The sequence below is a fragment of the Artemia franciscana genome, chromosome 9, assembly GCF_032884065.1.
Source record: "Artemia franciscana chromosome 9, ASM3288406v1, whole genome shotgun sequence".
NCBI lineage: Eukaryota > Metazoa > Arthropoda > Branchiopoda > Anostraca > Artemiidae > Artemia > Artemia franciscana.
In genome coordinates, this window is record NC_088871.1 from 29461829 (window position 1) to 29479678 (window position 17850).

The 17850-nt window shown below is 34.5% G+C and overlaps 1 protein-coding gene across 2 annotated transcripts in view; it reads right to left on the bottom strand.

Annotated features, from left to right (window-relative positions):
- LOC136031247 (nuclear pore glycoprotein p62-like) overlaps positions 1-17067 on the bottom strand; it is a 71436-nt gene extending 54369 nt beyond the window's left edge. Inside the window, exons 1-2 of one of the 2 annotated variants that reach the window (XM_065710655.1) lie at positions 16945-17067; positions 1207-1293 (exon numbers count right to left, since the gene is read on the bottom strand). In XM_065710655.1, coding sequence (XP_065566727.1) covers positions 1207-1243 — 37 coding nt within the window. In that variant the 5' untranslated portion in view covers positions 1244-1293; positions 16945-17067. Of the gene's footprint in view, positions 1-1206; positions 1294-16497; positions 16644-16944 lie in introns of those variants that run through there. The other variant, XM_065710656.1, reaches the window with a different exon arrangement.
- Positions 17068-17850: the final 783 nt, after the last annotated feature.

Sequence of the window (17850 nt, forward strand, 5' to 3'; positions counted from 1 at the left end):
ACTTCACTCTTATATTATACATACCGTTTAAAAATAACCAATTCGTTACTACTCTACAATATGAATAAAAAGAAAACAGGAGCTGTTCCAAGATATAAAAAAAAAACTTCTGCAGCTTGGGTTTCATATATTGGGTTTATAGCGTTCACATGTATTGGGTTCATAGGGGTTATATATATAGGGTTATATGGTTTATAGGATCATATATTGGAGTTATACATTGGGTTCATAATTGGGTTTCATATACTGGGTTGCACTGCATTAAGACTAAGCTTGCTTCCACATCGAACCAAAATTTGGCTTATTATTGTCCCAAGTCTGTCAGTAGCTAGAACTTGGCTCATTTAGATACAGAGCTTGAACTTATCCGGTTTTTACACTCATTCCGGACCTATTTGAGACATTGTGCCTAATCATTTGCAGCTTGAAAAGGTAAAAAAATGCATATGTTTCTGCTAAAAAAGCTGGTAGTATTGAGAGGTTATGGGACCAGCATGCACCTCAATCATACATATTAAATTCTTTGCTTGATTACAGGTTTAACAAGGTGAAACAGGCCCCCTTTCTGCTAAAAATATATCTGTCAAGAATGGCATGTTTTTATAATTCAGGACGCTCTCTGGACCACGTGGGCCATGCCCCCCCCTCAAGCAGGTTTTTTGGACTTTCTGGCCATCCAGAATGAAACAGCTGCTTAAAATTTTGATCTGATGCCAGGGGAGTAGGGAAGGGTTGATCCAAAGGGTAAAATAGAATATGGAAGGGAGATTTAGTTTTTACCTCATCATCTATTAAGCTATTGCTACCATACTTACTAGCTAGTTTTGACTTTTAAAAAAGGCGCTAGAACTTTAACTTTTTGATTAAATGAACCCTTTCTCACGCTTCTAGGACCATGAGACACGTCAAGGCAGATAAAAGCGAGACATATTGATCTTCTCAAAGTCAATATTATTACACTGACTCTGATTATTAAGATGTATAAATGCAGGTATCATATTTTAAGAGTGTGTCTTCTTTACTGAGACTCGATTTTCACTGAGCCAGCGAAGTGTTAAACACAATAAAAAGTACCAAATTGTGATTTAAAAAACAAAAACATACATCACAATAAAAAACCAATAAACCTTGGTTTTTGTAGTCAAACATACTGCAAACTTTCAGCATACAAATGAGTTAGATCAAGTCGATAATAGAAATATATACCTGTGCTAGGTTGGGATCCTCCAGTGTTGCCAAACATTTTAAGCAGTAGAATTCACTGAAACTTTCAGGTATAAGCAGCTTGCAAGACTGAAAAAAAGAATAGTGAAAATATTGTATTTGAAAGGATTTTTCAAACATGTATGTTTACCTTTAATTCCTTTGCAAATAATTATCATCCAGAGGTAGGGCCAGAATAAAAGCTAAATCAATCAAACATTTCTAGAATTCGGGTAAGGCAAGGCAATTAGAGCTTCATCACTGTAATGCTACGTGAAAAAAAAAAACCTGTAGCTCTATAATAGAAAAGGCGAAATGGATCTACATCATGTGAATGATCTAGATCCAACGTCCTAGCAAAAACAGTTTAAAATCTACAACAATATATAATATACAAGCAAGTAGTAAGCATTACCACCAAGCAGCAGTAGCTAGAAGAGACCATCAAAATTGAAAAAAAAATCTGCTGTTCTACTAGTTTGAGGAAGCCAGCAGCTTGTTGCAACAAATTGCGAGTAAAGAGCATCTCACGGATATAGTAACCAAAACTCTATGGAATAGAAGGCTAGAAGCAACACATACATGAAAAGATTCTACATTGTAAGCTGATTTCACATATGTAGTATATTTTAAATTTAAATTTCCCATTAAAGGCTATTAGCATAAGTAAATTTATACAATTTCACAAAAAGGGGAGACACCTCCTCAAAAAGGGATCCAGCCTTAAAGAAAAATACTGCATCAAATTTGGATGGTCAAGAACCACTGACAAGGGAAATAGAAAACTTGCATAATTAATGTCATGGTTGTATATTCATATATTTTGTATTTATTGTTATATATATATACATATATATATATATATATATATATATATATATATATATATATATATATATATATATATATATATATATATATATATATATATATATATATATATGTTTTAACTTGTAGTAATTGTAACAAACAAGCAGTCATAGTATTTCAGAAGAACTCTCATTTATTTGAAAATTGTAAATTTTTCTACTCCTTCTAAGAGCTGAAAGAAATTGGAGGGCAACTAAGTGCCAAAGCCTAAACCTTCTAAAGGTCACATGATGAATTGCACTTTACTAAAAATAACATGTGTTTTGAGCAGTGTCTATTTATTTGTCATAATATAAACAACAATGGAACAAAAAAATCTCAATACTTACAGGTAAGAGTGATGCTATCCCCCTCCTCCCTCCTTCCCTCTTATAACCACTAAATAATTTGAGTGTCATTTGCAAAAAAACAACGAAGACTACACTGCCTTTCCATCATAAAATATAACAAATACTAACTAGTAAAATACAGGGAATTTACCTGAGATAGTTAAATTTTTTTAAACATTATGAATGTTTTGGCTCTATATTTAAGAGCTGTCAGCAGCAATTTATATATATATATGTATATATATATGCATATACATAAATTTAATGAAACTTAAAATAAAAAGGGATCGTTGAAACTAAAATTGAAAAACTAAAACAGCCCTAGAATCACTACTTCAGCAAAGTTCAACCAGGACCAAAGATGATGCTATACAAAATAAGGCAATTCATCCATTTAAGGTACAAATTAAAAAATATGTTTCTAATGCAATTCTTGCCTTTTTAGCAGATAACCTAAAAAGCCTTTTTGTAACAAGGTTCATTGGCATTGGATATTGGTTTTTTAGTATAATTTGCTCAGTCATTATTAATCAAATTTGTGCTTAAAGCATTGACTAAGTACTCCCCTAAATTTCTATTTAAAGGAATATTACTATATAACCTAAGTTAGGTTTTGTGTTTTCACTAAAACATTAGCTTTAAGAATTTTATAAAACCAGGTAAATATTACAGCTTAGTTAATTTGAGCTAGTTTTGCAAATATATCTTGAATAATCCGCAAAGCAGTAATTCTGATCGTTTTCTGCCAATTAGGCCAATTTTCAGGGATCATAAATTGATGCAGAAGAAATGCATAATGGTCTACCTGGCCATAAAACTTCAGAATGTCATGTCAAAGCTGATTAGAAAGAAGACACATAAGAACAGTTTTTCGTGTTTTTTTTCATTCCAAATTTAGTCTGAGTGTTTTTTGGTCTGAATGATCAAGCAATTTTGAGCATAACAGTTTTTGATGTCCTTAAAGTATTACAAGTCCTTTGTGACCAATAAATGAGTTTTGGGTTCATTTTCACTTGCAATAATTTTTTTCAAGTTTTTTCCTCTCCATGAGGATCCCTTGACTTAATAGCTTACTTTTACAAGTTTCAAGCTTTCAATAAAAAAATTATTAGTTCTTTTTCGGATAAATTCTTATTCAGGCAACAAATATTTTGTACTACTCTAATGTCTCTCCTTAAACATAAACTTCGAATTCCCTTGTCCTCCTAAAAAACTCCCTGACAATTTGAACTAAATCTCAATAGACATTCTCAGAATATTACCAATACTATATGTTATTATCACTATATACTATCTATTGAATATACTACCTAACTACTTAACTGTGAATAGATTCAAAGTTCAATTATGGCTAATTGTAAAAAAACGTTTTGGTGGATCAGAAAGTCATTTTTGTGGCTCTATCATCCCTCCTTCCAAATACAAAATGCTAATTCCTATTACCACCGTCCTCCCCCCCCCCCAAAAAAAAATCAAAAGTTCATCATTATCCCTATGTTGGTGTGTTATCCCTGAGAGCAATAGATAATGTTTCACCTGGGTTAATGCAGATATACTATTTTGATAGAGGCTTATAGAGGAAAATGTTTAGGCGAATCAAAGATAAATAATTTTAACCCTCTTGACTGCAAACTTAAACTTTAAATATATTTGGTCCCCCTAACACTCCCTGAAAGCTTCAACTTGATGCCCCAAGCCATTCCAGAGCCATTACAAATATGCTACCCTGAGAGCAATAGATGATGTTCACCTGGGTTAATGCAGATATACTATTTTGATATAGGCTTATAGAGGAAAATGTTTAGGTGAGTCAAAGATAAATAATTTTAACCCTCTTGACTGCAAACTTAAACTTTAAATATATTTGGTCCCCCTAACACTCCCTAAAAGCTTCAACTTGATGCCCCAAGCTATTCCAGAGCCATTACAAATATGCTACCCTGAGAGCAATAGATAATGTTTCACCTGGGTTAATGCAGATATACTATTTTGATAGAGGCTTATAGAGGAAAATGTTTAGGCGAATCAAAGATAAATAATTTTAACCCTCTTGACTGCAAACTTAAACTTTAAATATATTTGGTCCCCTTAACACTCCCTGAAACCTTCAACTTGATGCCCCAAGCCATTCCAGAGCCATTACAAATATGCTACCCTGATAAAATCATACCACATAGTGTCTTTTGGTTTACTTTGCTACTAAGACGTGAATGAAGTCTAATTATCATAGATGTTTACAGTGCTAAAGCGTTTAGTTGGATTGAAGACAAAACACCCCCCTCCCAAAAGCAGAATTTGAAATCTCTCTCCCCTTTCCTTCTCCTATAGACCTTAAAGTTTCAATTCCATTCCCAAGCCATTTTAAAATATTATTCCATGATACTCTGGTGGCCTGGACCCATGCTGTGTCTTAGGATTTAGCTCTACTTTCTATCCAAGTTATTGTTTCAATGTCCACCTACCTCCAGCCCCCCCCCCCACCTCAACACTGCTTGAAATTTTCAAATGGGTACCTTAAGCCATTGTACACTGTTTACCAAACAATTGTTAATACCCCTTACACCTCCCACCAACAAAAAATTTAATATCCTAGTTTGGCTTAAAATCCTGCTTAAATTGGTAATATTCTTGTCTACAATCTATACCAAAGGAAACACTATAATAACAGAAGAGTAGTACAATTTGATTCCCCAATAAAGACTGTTTTCAGATATAATGGTTATTGCAGTTACAAGTGTACAGTCCCCTCTCCTAATGGAACCAAATGTGCCCTAGTCTATAGACAAAAGTACAAGACAACACCATAATAGTAATCTCTTTCTTTATGACATGAAAAAACTTCTATTAACAAGATTTTCTTGTTTCCTTCCATTTTCATACAGATTGTAAAATCAACTGTGAACAATTTCTAAATAAAAAAGCACAAAAAAATTAGTTTATGAAAACTATAAAAAAGGGTCAACCCCAAACAAATTGTTATACAAATGATTCTTTTACTACCCAACCAAAAACATATGAATCCGAAAAGTTTGCCACTCTAGCTCTTTCACAAATTTGAGTTTTTTTAGGTTGAAACAAAAAATATTGATTGAGTAAATACCAGCAAATGTGATTAGATACGTCATTTCTGCACTGATGAACATGAAACTATATGTTTAAGGTCAAAATAGTTGTCTGGGGCTCAAAGCTTTGAGAAGGAATGGGGTTGGGGGAGAGGTTCAGCCTGCAGGTGTATATTAAACTTAGCCCATGGCAAAACATTTATAGCATCGCACCTTGGTAACAAATTAAATAAAAAAATCTAGTTTTTTTAACTGAAAGTAAGGAGCGACATTAAAACTTAAAACGAACAGAAATTACTCCATATATGAAATGGGTTGTCCCCTCCTCGACGCCTCGCTTTTTACGCTGAAGTTTTTAATTGTTTTAAAAATTAGAATTGTGGCAAAGAGTTAAACTTTAGCGTAAAGAGCGAGGGATTGCGGAGGGGAAAACCCATTTCATATACGGAGTAATTTCTATTCGTTTTAAGTTTTAATGTTGCTCCTTACTTTCAGTTAAAAAAAAAACTAGTTTTTTTTTATATTTAATTTCTGAACGTATTTGAATTAATGCATGTTTGATTTTGGCTCTCCGCAAATAAATTATTAAAATGAAATTCACATACTAATTCTTTTTTTGGCTAAATGACTTTCTCTTAATTTTGTTCAGACGATTTTGAGAAATAAGGGGTGGGGAAGGAGGCGTAGTTGCCCTCTAATTTTTCGGTTACTTAAAAAGGTAACTAGAACTTCTAATTTTTAACGAACGTTTTTATTAGTAAAAAAATAAACGTAACTTAAGAATTAACTTACGTAACAAACTTTGATACTCTTATATTTTTATTATGTATATGAGGGGGTATGTCCTCTCGTTAATACCTCGCTCTTTATACTAAATCTTAAGTTTTGTCCCAATTCTTTAAGAATGACCCCTGAATCAGAAAGGTCATGGAATAAGTAGTTGAAATTACTAAAAATACTTTAGCATAAAGAGCGATGTATTTATCTCCTTCTAAATACCTCGCTCTTTATGCTAAAGTATTTTTAGAACCCCTCATATACTTAATAATCTCTGTTTGTTTTAAGTTTTAATGCTACTCCTTGCTTTCAATTGAAAAAAACTTTTTCATGTTTATTTTTTCATTGTTTTTTTATAGTAATGCTAGAAAATCCTACGCTCTTTTCATTGATTTTCTCTTCCCCCATGACATATTCCTCCAAGGAAAGATCCTCCCACATAGCCCCCTCCCCTCAACTCAACCCCCAACCTAAAAGAACCCCCTGAAAACGTCTGTACACTTCCCAATAACCATAACTGTATGTAAACACTGGTCAAAGTTTGTAACTTGCAGCCCCTCCCCCAGGGACTGTGGGGGAGTAAGTCATCCCCAAAGACATATTTTTATGGTTTTCGACTATGCGGAACAAAATGGCTATCTCAAAATTTTGATCCGTTGACTTTGGGAGAAAATGAGCGTGGGATGGGGCCTAGGTGCTCTCCAATTTTCTCGGTCACTTAAAAAGGGCACTAGAACTTTTCATTTCCATTAGAATGAGCCCTCTTGCGACATTCTAGGACCACTTGGTCGATACAATGACCCCTGAGAAAAAGAAAAAAAAAGCAAACAAACAAATAAACACGCACCCGTGATCTGTCTTCTGGCAAAAAATACGAAATTCCACATTTTTGTAGATAGGAGCTTGAAATTTTTAATATAGGGTTCTCTGATACGCTGAATGCGATGATGTGATTTTCGTTAAGATTCTATAGCTTTTAGGGGGTATTTCCCCCTATTTTCCAAAATAAGGTAAATTTTCTCAGGCTCTTAACTTTTGATGACAAAGACTAAATTTGATGAAACTTATATATTTGAAATCAGCATGAAAATCCGATTCTTTTGATGTATCTTTTAGTATCAAAATTCCGATTTTAAAGTTTTGTTTACTATTGAGCCGGGTCACTCCTTACTACAGTTTGTTACCACGAACTGTTTGACTAAGACTGGGTTGAGGTAAAGTCCAGTATCCCTGGAACCTTAGTTTTGTGAAAGTGAGAAAGAATGAGGAGAAGGGGAAGTTGAAACGCATCTTTGGCAACAACAAAAAAAAATCTGTCAAAGAGCTTCCCTTTGCTGAGACAAAACACTATGCTTTTTACAAGAACATCACAGCATCCATCACTTTCTCTTGAGTATTCAAAACTTCACTTCTTGAGTATTAGTGGTATAATACACAAGTACTAATTAAAAGAATTGATCTTTTTGCCAGGAATCTCAACCATCACACTTTTTGAACTTTGCTTCATTTGGTATGCAAAAATTATGTACTTTTCTTTTTTTCTTGAGAATTTTATTTTGCATATAGCCTTTTATCTTTAAATGTGTTCTCCTCCCCCTCCTCCCCTCACCATTGCTACTCTGGTGCCCACCTGAAATATTTTGGCTGGCTTCCATGCTTGATTGAGTGGTTTAACTGCTGTCAGGTTTATTTTATGGTCTAGGAAAGTTCTTAAGTAAGTGAATGAAGTTTTACAGAATAGATATTCTGCTCAAAATTAGGACATTTGATTTTTTTTTTTAAATATCCAGGCCTACCTCCACAGCTTCTAATGGTTGAGAAATTATGAACCCTGTATGAAGGCTAATCCTGAGATAAAAAAACAATAGAATTAAAAAAAAACAAGAGCTAAGAGCTCATATGGCACTTGTGACAAGGCCAGAAGAGCCAAGAGCTCATATGGTATGAGCTCTAGCAAAATTCTAAGAATCAATAAATTGATTCAAAAGGAAAATCAGAGGCTTAATGCAGGTCGGGATTTAAAATAAGAGCTCTGAGTCACGAGGTCCTTCTAAATATCAAGATCTTTTTCTCCCTTCAGCCCCCCAGATGGTCGAATCGGGAAAACGACTTCATCAAGTCAATTCTTGCAGCTCCCTGACACTCCTACCAATTTTCATTGTCCAAGCACGTCCAGAAACACCAAACTTGCCAAAGCACTGAACCTAATCCCCTAACTCCCCCAAATACAGCGGATCCAGTATGGTTACGTCAATCACATATTCATGACATTTGCTTATTCTACCCAGCAAGTTTCATCCCAATTTCTCCACTCTAAACGTTTTCAAAGATTTCTGGTTTCCCCTCCAACTCCCCCCAATGGCAACAGATCTGGTCGGGACTTGAAATAAGAGATCTGAGACATGAGTTCCTTCTATGTCATTCTATATCAAATGTCATTTATTTATTTATTTTCTTTATTTCCCTAAAAAAATGAGGAGTACGCTACAATATAATAAAAAGAAAAAACAAATGATAACACTTACAATCAAAACCTATCAAATATTCATCCAACACTTAAAAAAAAGATACAAAAACACTTGCTAAATAGATTAGCCTATAAATCATAAAGAGCCAGAACTGTTACTAAAAAACGGAAATAAATTGTCGCCTAAAAGGTTAATTTTCGCCCTATCTTCAAATGTTTTAGATTATTTCTTTATACAGACAACAGGATCCTTCACATTAAGCTTTAAAACAATCTCAGTGTTGCTAAAAGAAAGGGGGAAACCAAGTAAAAATTTACACAATTTAAAATAAGAAACTTTAATAGGCGAAAGATCAGAAGGTCTGAAATTTCGGAAGAGGAGGGACGGGAACAATACGTGAGGCAGAGCAACAGCGCTATACATACGACCAAGGACGTCCTGACGGTAAAGACCCCGAAAACGAATTAAAAGACAAAAGCCTTGCGTAGTTTCATCTGAACATGCTGAACCAGGACTGGTTTGAAATCTCTTTTCGAAGCAGCATAAGGTAATCCCAAATAAGTGACTATTGGCGACGACTGAAAAATAACACCATTGCCGCAATCGAGAGTCGCCCTGACATTATCCTCTAAACAATTTACAACAAAAAATTGACATTTTTCAAAACTGATAGAAAGGCCCAAACCTTCTAAACAATTAATTAAAATATTAAAATTAGAAACAAGACTAGACTTGGACCGGCTTAGAAGGATAATGTCATCAGCATATGCAATGTAAGACAGATTTCGAGATAATGAAACAAACGAGCAGGAAAGAGAATTAAGGGCAGTAGCTAAACAAGAATTGAATATATAGGGAGAAATAATTCCTCCTTGTCTAATTCCTCTACCCACTTGAATTAATTTGGACTGAGATGAAGACGAACTCGGACAGATACGGATCTTTAAATCAGAATACCAAGAGCGAAGGACTCGTATGACAGCTAGGGGCAATCCAGCATGGATTAAAGTGAGCAGAGCGGATGCATGAGAAATGTTATCAAAGGCCCCTTTGATATCAATCAAGAGGGCGTATAGTGGTTGACCAGAGATTCTCGCTTCTTCAATAACTTTGCTGAAAGATGCATGGGCATGGTCACATCCCAAACCTCTCTTGAAACCAACTTGATTAGAACCAGTGTCAAGAATTTCAAGAAGGTCCTTCAAACACAACTCAAACACTTTCCCAATCATAGAAACCCTAGTAATTGGCCTCCAGGAACTACAAGATGACAAGTCTTTTTTCCCGCTCTTAGGAATAGGCGTAACTATGCCAATATAGAATGACGATGGTACTAAACCAGTAGTAAGTAAGAGGTTGAAAAATGCCAGTAGAGTAATAAGAAAAGAAGAAGGAGCAAGTTTGAGGTGATTAGCACATAAGCCATCATGATCCTTAGCCGACTGCGCCTTTAACGTTTTGATTGCTCCATGTAACATATCCTCAGAAATCTTGTAATCAGTTGAAAAATTCTTCAACCTTTCATCTAATTGCAACACAACACTGTTAGAATCGTACGAAGTCGACAACTTAGAAAAATAATTTTCCCACTCTTTTAGCAATGGTGTGGAATTAGTATCAGGCATGTTAATCCGCCTATTGCCTCGGAGAACATTCCAAAGGAGATTCTTGTCCTTGTCGTTATCAATGTTTGAAGAAGCTTCTTCTATGACCAGGTTATTATGACGACGGAGCTCTGCTTGGAATTCGGCCTTTCTCTTTTTCATTAGTCATTAGTCTTTTTATCCAGTCATCAATTCTTAAGTTAATTAAATAAAAAAAAACAAGTTTTTTTAACTGAAAGTAAGGAGCGACATTAAAACTTAAAACGAACAGAAATTACTTCGTATATGAAAGAGGCTGCTTCCTCATCAACGCCCCGCTCTTTACGCTAAAGTTTGACTCTGTCTCTCAATTCTTCTTTTTAAAATAGTATAAAACTTTAGCGTAAAGAGCGGGGCGTTGATGAGGAAGCAGCCTCTTTCATATACGAAGTAATTTCTGTTCGTTTTAAGTTTTAATGTCGCTCCTTACTTTCAGTTAAAAAAACTTGTTTTTTTTATTTAATTTCTGAACGTTTTTGAATCAATGCATGTTTTGATTTTGGCTCTCCGCAGAGGAATAATTAAAACGAAATTTGCATTTTTTTTTTTTTTTTTTTTTTTTTTTTTTTGGCTAAACGGCTTTCTCATACTTTTGATCGAATGATTTTGAGAAAAAAAGAGCGGGGGAGGAAGCCCAGTTGCCCTCCGATTTTTTGGTTAATTAACAAGGCAACTAGAATTTTTAATTTTTCCGAATATTTTTATTAGTAAAAGATTTACGTAACTTATAAATTAGCTTACGTAAAGAACTTTTGTATTCTCATATTTTTATTACATATATGAGGGGGTTCGCCCCCTTGTCAGATCCTCGTTCTTTACACTAAAGCTTAAATTTTGTCCCAATTCATTAAGAATGACCCCAGAATCACAAAAGCCGTAGAATAAATAGTTGAAATTACTAAAAATACTTTAACGTAAAGAGCGAGGTATTAGGAGGAGGTGAGCCCCTCAAATGGGTAATAATTTCTGTTTGTTTCAAGTTTTAATGCTGTTCCTTACTTCCAGCCGAAAGAACTTTTTCATATTTATTTTTTCATTGTGTTTTTAAATAATGCTAGTAAATCCTGCGCTCCCTTCATGGAGATTTTCTTCCCCCATGACAAATTATCGATCGAAAGTTCCCCCAGCATATCCCCCTCTTCTCAACCCCTCCCCCAACCAAAAAAATCCTCCTGAAAACGCCTTTACACTTCCCAATAACCATTACTATATGTAAGCATTGGTCAAAGTTTGTAACTTGCAGCCCCTCCCATGGGGACTGTGGGGGAGTAAGTCGTCCCCAAAGACATAGTTATAAGGTTTTTCGACTACGCTGAATAAAATGGCTATCTCAGAATTTTGATCCGTTGCCTTTGGTAAAATAATTAGCGTGGGAGGGGGCCTAGGTGCCCTCCAATTTTTTGGTCACTTAAAAAGGGCACTAGAACTTTTCATTTCCGTTAGAATGAGCCCTCTTGCAACATTCTAGGACAACTGGGTCGATACGATCACCCCTGGGGAAAAAAAAACAAAAAAAAAACAAATAAACAGGCATCCATGATCTGCCTTCTGGCAAAAAATACAAAATTCCACATTTTTGTAGATAGGAGCTTGAAACTTCTACAGTAGGGTTCTCTGATACGCTGAATCTGATGGTGTGATTTTTGTTAAGATTCTATGACTTCTAGGGGGCGTTTCCCCCTATTTTCTAAAATAACGCAAATTTTCTCAGGCTCGTAACTTTTGATGGGTAAGACTAAACTTGATGAAACTTATAAATTTAAAATCAGCATTAAATTGCGATTCTTTTGATGTAGGTATTGGTATCAAAATTCCATTTTTTAGAGTTTTGGTTACTATTGAGCTGGGTTGCTCCTTACTACAGTTCATTACCACGAACTGTTTGAAAATACCTCAGTTTTTTCTAATTTTTCCAAATTAACACCCCTCCAAAGAGAACAGATCCGTTCCAATTATGTCAATCACGTATCTATAACTTGTGCTTATTCTTCCCATCAAGTTTCATCCCGATCTGTCCACTCTAAGTGTTTTCCAAGATTTCTGTTTCATCCCTCCAGTCCCCATGTCCCCGGATCCGATACGAATTGAAAATGGAGCATCTGAGACATAAAATCCTTCTATATATCAAGTTTCATTAAGATCCGATCACCCATCCATAAGGTAAAGATACCTCAATTTTCATGCTTTCTAAGAATTCCGGTTTCCTTCTCCAACTCTCCCTAATGCCACTGGATCTGGTCGGGATTTACAATAAGAGCTCTAAAGCACAAGATCGTTCTAAATATCAAATTTCATTAAGATCTGATCACCCGAGTTACAAATACCTCATTGTTGCTAATTTTTCCAAATCACCCCCCCCCCCGACTCCGTCAAAGAGAGCAGATCCAGTGCCGTGATGTCAGTCACATAATCTTAGACATGTTTTTATTCTTCCCACCAAGTTTCATCCTGATCTCTCTGCTTTAAATGTTTTCCAAGATTTCGGGTCCCCCCCCCCCAATGACACTGGATCTGGTTGAGATTTAAAATAAGAGATTTGAGTTACGAGGTCCTTCTAAATATAAAATTTCATTAAGATCCGATCACTCCTTTGTAAGTCAAAAATACCTCATTTTTCTAATTTTTAAGAACTAACACTCCCCCCAGTGTTTGGAAAACATTTTCCGGTTCCCCCCCCCCCCAATGAAGCTGGATCTGGTCAGGATTTAAAATAAGAAATCTGAGGTACGAGATCCTTCTAAATATGAAACTTCATCAAGATCTGATCACTCCTTTGTAAGTTAAAAATACCTCTTTTTTCTAATTTTTCAGAATTAACTCTCCCCCCCAACTCCCCCAAATAGAGCGGATCCGTTCCGGTTATGTCAATCTTGTATCTAGGGCTTGTGCTTATTTTTCCCAAGTTTCATCCCAATCCCTCCACTCTAAGCATTTTCCAAGATTTTAGGTTCCCCCCCCCGTGTCACCAGATCCAGTCGGGATTTAAAATGAGATCTCTGAGACACAATATCCTTCTAAATATGGAATTTCCTTAAGATCCGATTACCCGTTTGTAAGTTAAAAATACCTCATTTTTTCTATTTTTTTCAATTTAACCATCCCCCCACTCTCCCCCCCCCCAGATGGTCAAATCAGCGAAGCAACAATTTCTAATTTAATATGTTCTGGTTCCTGATATGCCTGCCAAATTTCATCATCCTAGCTTCCCTTTAAGTGCATAAACTAGCAAAACCAGGACCAACAGATCAACCAACAGAATTTGCAATCACTATATGTCACTTGGTAGATACCAAGTGCCAAAAAAACTGTGGTAGAATTGACTTGCCTTTCAAAGCTTTTCCAGACCATAATTTTCTTACCATAAAAATTGCAGCCCCTCCCCTTTGCCCCTCTTAATGAGACAAAATTAAGCTATAGATCATATTCAAAATCAGGGAATAGTTGATTAAAACAGAAGCAACCCCAAAACATGATTCATAAAAAATTGTATATTATAGCTGAAAGTAAAAATTTGGTCATTATCTCCAGATTATTTTCTTGTAAAGTTTTATATTATTTCTAGAAACATTTGTTTGACTAGTGGTTGGTCTTTATTTCTTACTCTGCTACCCAGTATCTGTGCTCAAAGAATGATCAAACAATTTGTGGTAATAAACTGAAGTAACTCAACCAAACAGGAACCAAAACTCTAAAAAAGAGCAACTACAAAAAAAAGCTGTTTTTGTTTGTGATATTCTTTTTTTTACCAGGTAATGTATCCCTATTGAAATATCTCTTCTCACAAGATGTATGCATCTCTTTTCTTCAGCAAGAAGAGATGCATCTCTTCTCATGTTGCTGCTTTCTAAAACTTCTTCAAACTAAAGGGTGAGTTTCAATGTTGTTATGTGAAAATTTACTTTTACATTGTTGTTATCCTTCATCCTTATGGTCAATTGTTTACTTACTCAACTGCTCTTCCACTGAAATGAATACTTGACCAAATCTTGCAAAAATAGCAAAATTCTCTCAAAACTGTTTACTTGTCAGTTGAAAGAATTATAAAAGGGCTGGTAGCTTTCAGGATGTACATACAGTTAAGGCAGATAGGGGAAGGTAAAAAACAGCCACACTACAATGTAGCAGCAACTCTTTGTTTATTTTGGGGATTAGATTAGGGCAAATCTAATATTACAGCATTATAATGCATGTGACTTCCAGGCTGCCAATCAATATTGTTCTACCAGAAAATCAAGTGGTCCTTTCTATAGCTGTAGTACATTGATCAATGAGTATCAAGCATGCAGTTGGGTAAGCATTATTTGTATAATACCAATGGCATTGGACTGTACAACTTCAGCAATAAAGAAACAGCAGTAATCTATATACAGTATTCTTCAGACTTTGAATACTATGCTCTGCTAGCATTATTAGATTAAATATGATGCAGTACTTTTGATCAGTACCTTCTTGTCACATCTTTATTCTGTGGATGTATCTTTGAGTTTTGGTTTTGTAACTTAACCTCTTTCTAAGATAGCAAAAAGGGTGTATTTTTGTTGTTCATATTATTGACTTACTAATAATGTTAACATACCAATTGATGCCTTTTTTTCTTTATAAGTATAATAATTGCTTCTACTGCAAAGTCAAATTTAAGTAGCCTACTTTTCAAGCTCTTGATAAAATATAAATTTATAATTTATAAATATATTAAATTTAATAAAGGTAAATGTTTACTGTTGTTCTAAGTGCTTTAAACTGGGAACTATGCTGCAAACAGCATAGTTTCTGGTTTAGAGCACTTAGAAAAGCTAATTTCTAGAAGCATATCCATTTCTTGTTGACCCTCCTCCTCCAATGGGCAAACTAAAAATGCATAAAGCATGCTTGCTTACAGGTAACATTACCTATAGAGTAAAGTGTACTAGTCCATGAGCCCTGGAGGCAGCAGGGTGAGGTCAGTATTCTATATTTATTTAATAATCCTTGTTTTTTTAGTTTTATCACTCTTTGTTGAATAAATATAGAATACAGACCTTGCCCTGCTGCCTGCATGGCTCATGGACTAATATGCTTTGCTCTACAGGTAATTTTACCTGTTAGCAAGCCCACTTTCTGCATTTTTAGTCTTGTTGGAGGGGGTTTTAGAAACCTAAAAAATGGATGTGCTTCTTTAATAATGACAGAAACAATACGCAATCATCGGAATCTTGCTATATGCAGTAATATGCACTTTAGAGCACTTAAAACAAAAGTAAACATTTACCTTATTAAATTATATAAAATTCATAGGCTAAATGGATTCATAATAAAACAGTAAGTTTAAAACCAATATTTTAAGTGTTTTTATACCCAAAAAACTATAAATATTTTGATCATTTTCAAGAGCTCAAAAAGGGCTTAAATTTCAATTTGTGATAGAAGTGATTATTATATTTATAAAGAGCTGAAAAAACACCATCAGTTAGTATGTTCACTTTACTGGTAAGTAAATAATATAAACAACAAAAGGTTAAATTCTAGTTAATTGACTTCTTGCTATCTCAGAAAGGGTTTAGGTTAGGAAAATGAAACTTTCAGGGATGGGTCTACAGGCCAAAGTATGTCCTGGGAAGGTATTTTGAAGCAACTACCTCTACTCCTTCTCCCTCTGGAGGGCCCTGACCTTTAATGACCTCTAAAAATATATGTGTTATAAAAGTGAAACCTTGCAAAATAGATTTTCTGCTTAATTGAAGTACAACAAAATTGTTTTCAGCTTCATAACTTTGCTCAATTCTGTTTTATAAGGTTTTAAAGATAGCCTATGCAAATACATTTCCTAAATTTTGAAAAAAAAACATTGATATGGCTCCAAATTCTAGGCTACTCAAATAACAGGAATTGCATTTTCAGAGCTAAAGGCAGAGAAAAAGCAACTAGTAACTGAAAATTAAAGTAAAGTGTCATTTTGTCAAAATTTCAATAGGTATGGACCTGTCATGTAGGCAAACTTCAGGGCCTTCTAGACAAAAAAGGAGTGGAGGTGGGTACTTTATAATACCTTCCCAGGACATACATTAGCCTGTAGACCCATCCTAAAAGTTTCATTTTCCTAACCTAAACCCTTTTACAAGTTAGCAAGAAGTCAATTAACTAGAATTTTACCCAACAAAAAATTTACCATAAAAAGTAGCTTGTCTAGAATTTAACCAAAAATTTAATATGCAGGAAACAAATCATTTTATACAGATGTCACTGAAATATTTGTTATTTTAGAACAAGAAAAAAGAGGTCAAAAAGGGCTAAATTTGAATTTGTGATAAAAGTGATCATTATATTTGTAAAGAGCTTAAAAAACGGCATCAATTAGTATGTTAACTTTACTGGTAAGTCAATAATAGAAACAACAGAAAATCTTTAACCCAAAATTTGATATGCAGGAAACAAATCATTTTATACAGATGTCATTGAAATGTTTGTAATTTTAGAACAAGATTTAGGCTATAAGGTTTCTAGTTAGTTTTATCACATGAGACTACAGTAAATAGATGCTTTTGACAGTAAATACACTCCTTTAAGGAGATGTAGATATAATTAAACTAGAATTTTTCATCTGATTTTTACTCACTCTGATCAGAACTGTTTCTTCTTATTTTGAATTGTTGTGTGTGAGTTATAAAATCCTTTTTATTGAAATTGAAATCGCTAAGAAGTATCCCCATGCATATTTTAGGGACCAACATGCGATCTGCATTGTCCTGCAGATATGATCACACATTATTTCGTGTAGATTTACCCATATTTTCATGCCTTAAAGCATGTTGCTACTTTATATGTCAATCTAAAATTACCTAACGCGGAAAATGTTCAAATCCTGTGCCCAACTGGGCGTTTTGCTTTTAAAATTCACATTTTCTAAACTCCTCGTCTTTATTTTAACTTGAATTTGTTTTTGGCCGAGTCACTACGTAGGCAATAATGCTCCTAAACTTGAATTTGTGTAGTAAATTGTGTGATTTTTAGCGTCGTATTATTGCACCTTTCCTTTCACTCATAAGGGAACCTTATAGTCTCAATAAGGCTAATCAGAAAGGGCAAAAGGCAAAGGTGTAACAGCAGTCTTTCCTAGGCTCTGGGTATTTTCACTTTTTCACTCACCTAAAGCGATCTACGTAAAACAAGAAATTTTATTTTTACAAAATCATAGTCAATCCAGGATTTCTAGTGAGATTAAGAAGGGAGAGGGCTCGTTCAAGAACTATGCTCTCGTCTCAATTACTTCTAATTTTCATTCAACACTATTTATAATTCTTTACCTTGGGATAACGACGAAGAATTTGTTCTGAAAAAAAAATCAAATCTTTGCCATGAAGATATTTATTAAAGAAAAAAATAGTTTTTCAACTGAAAATAAGGACTGACATTAAAAGTTAAACTAAACAGAAATTATTCCTCATCCTTCGTGCTAAAGTTGTTTAGAACGTATAAAAATAAAAGTTTGACATGAGCGCAATAGCGTATAACGGTGTTTCAG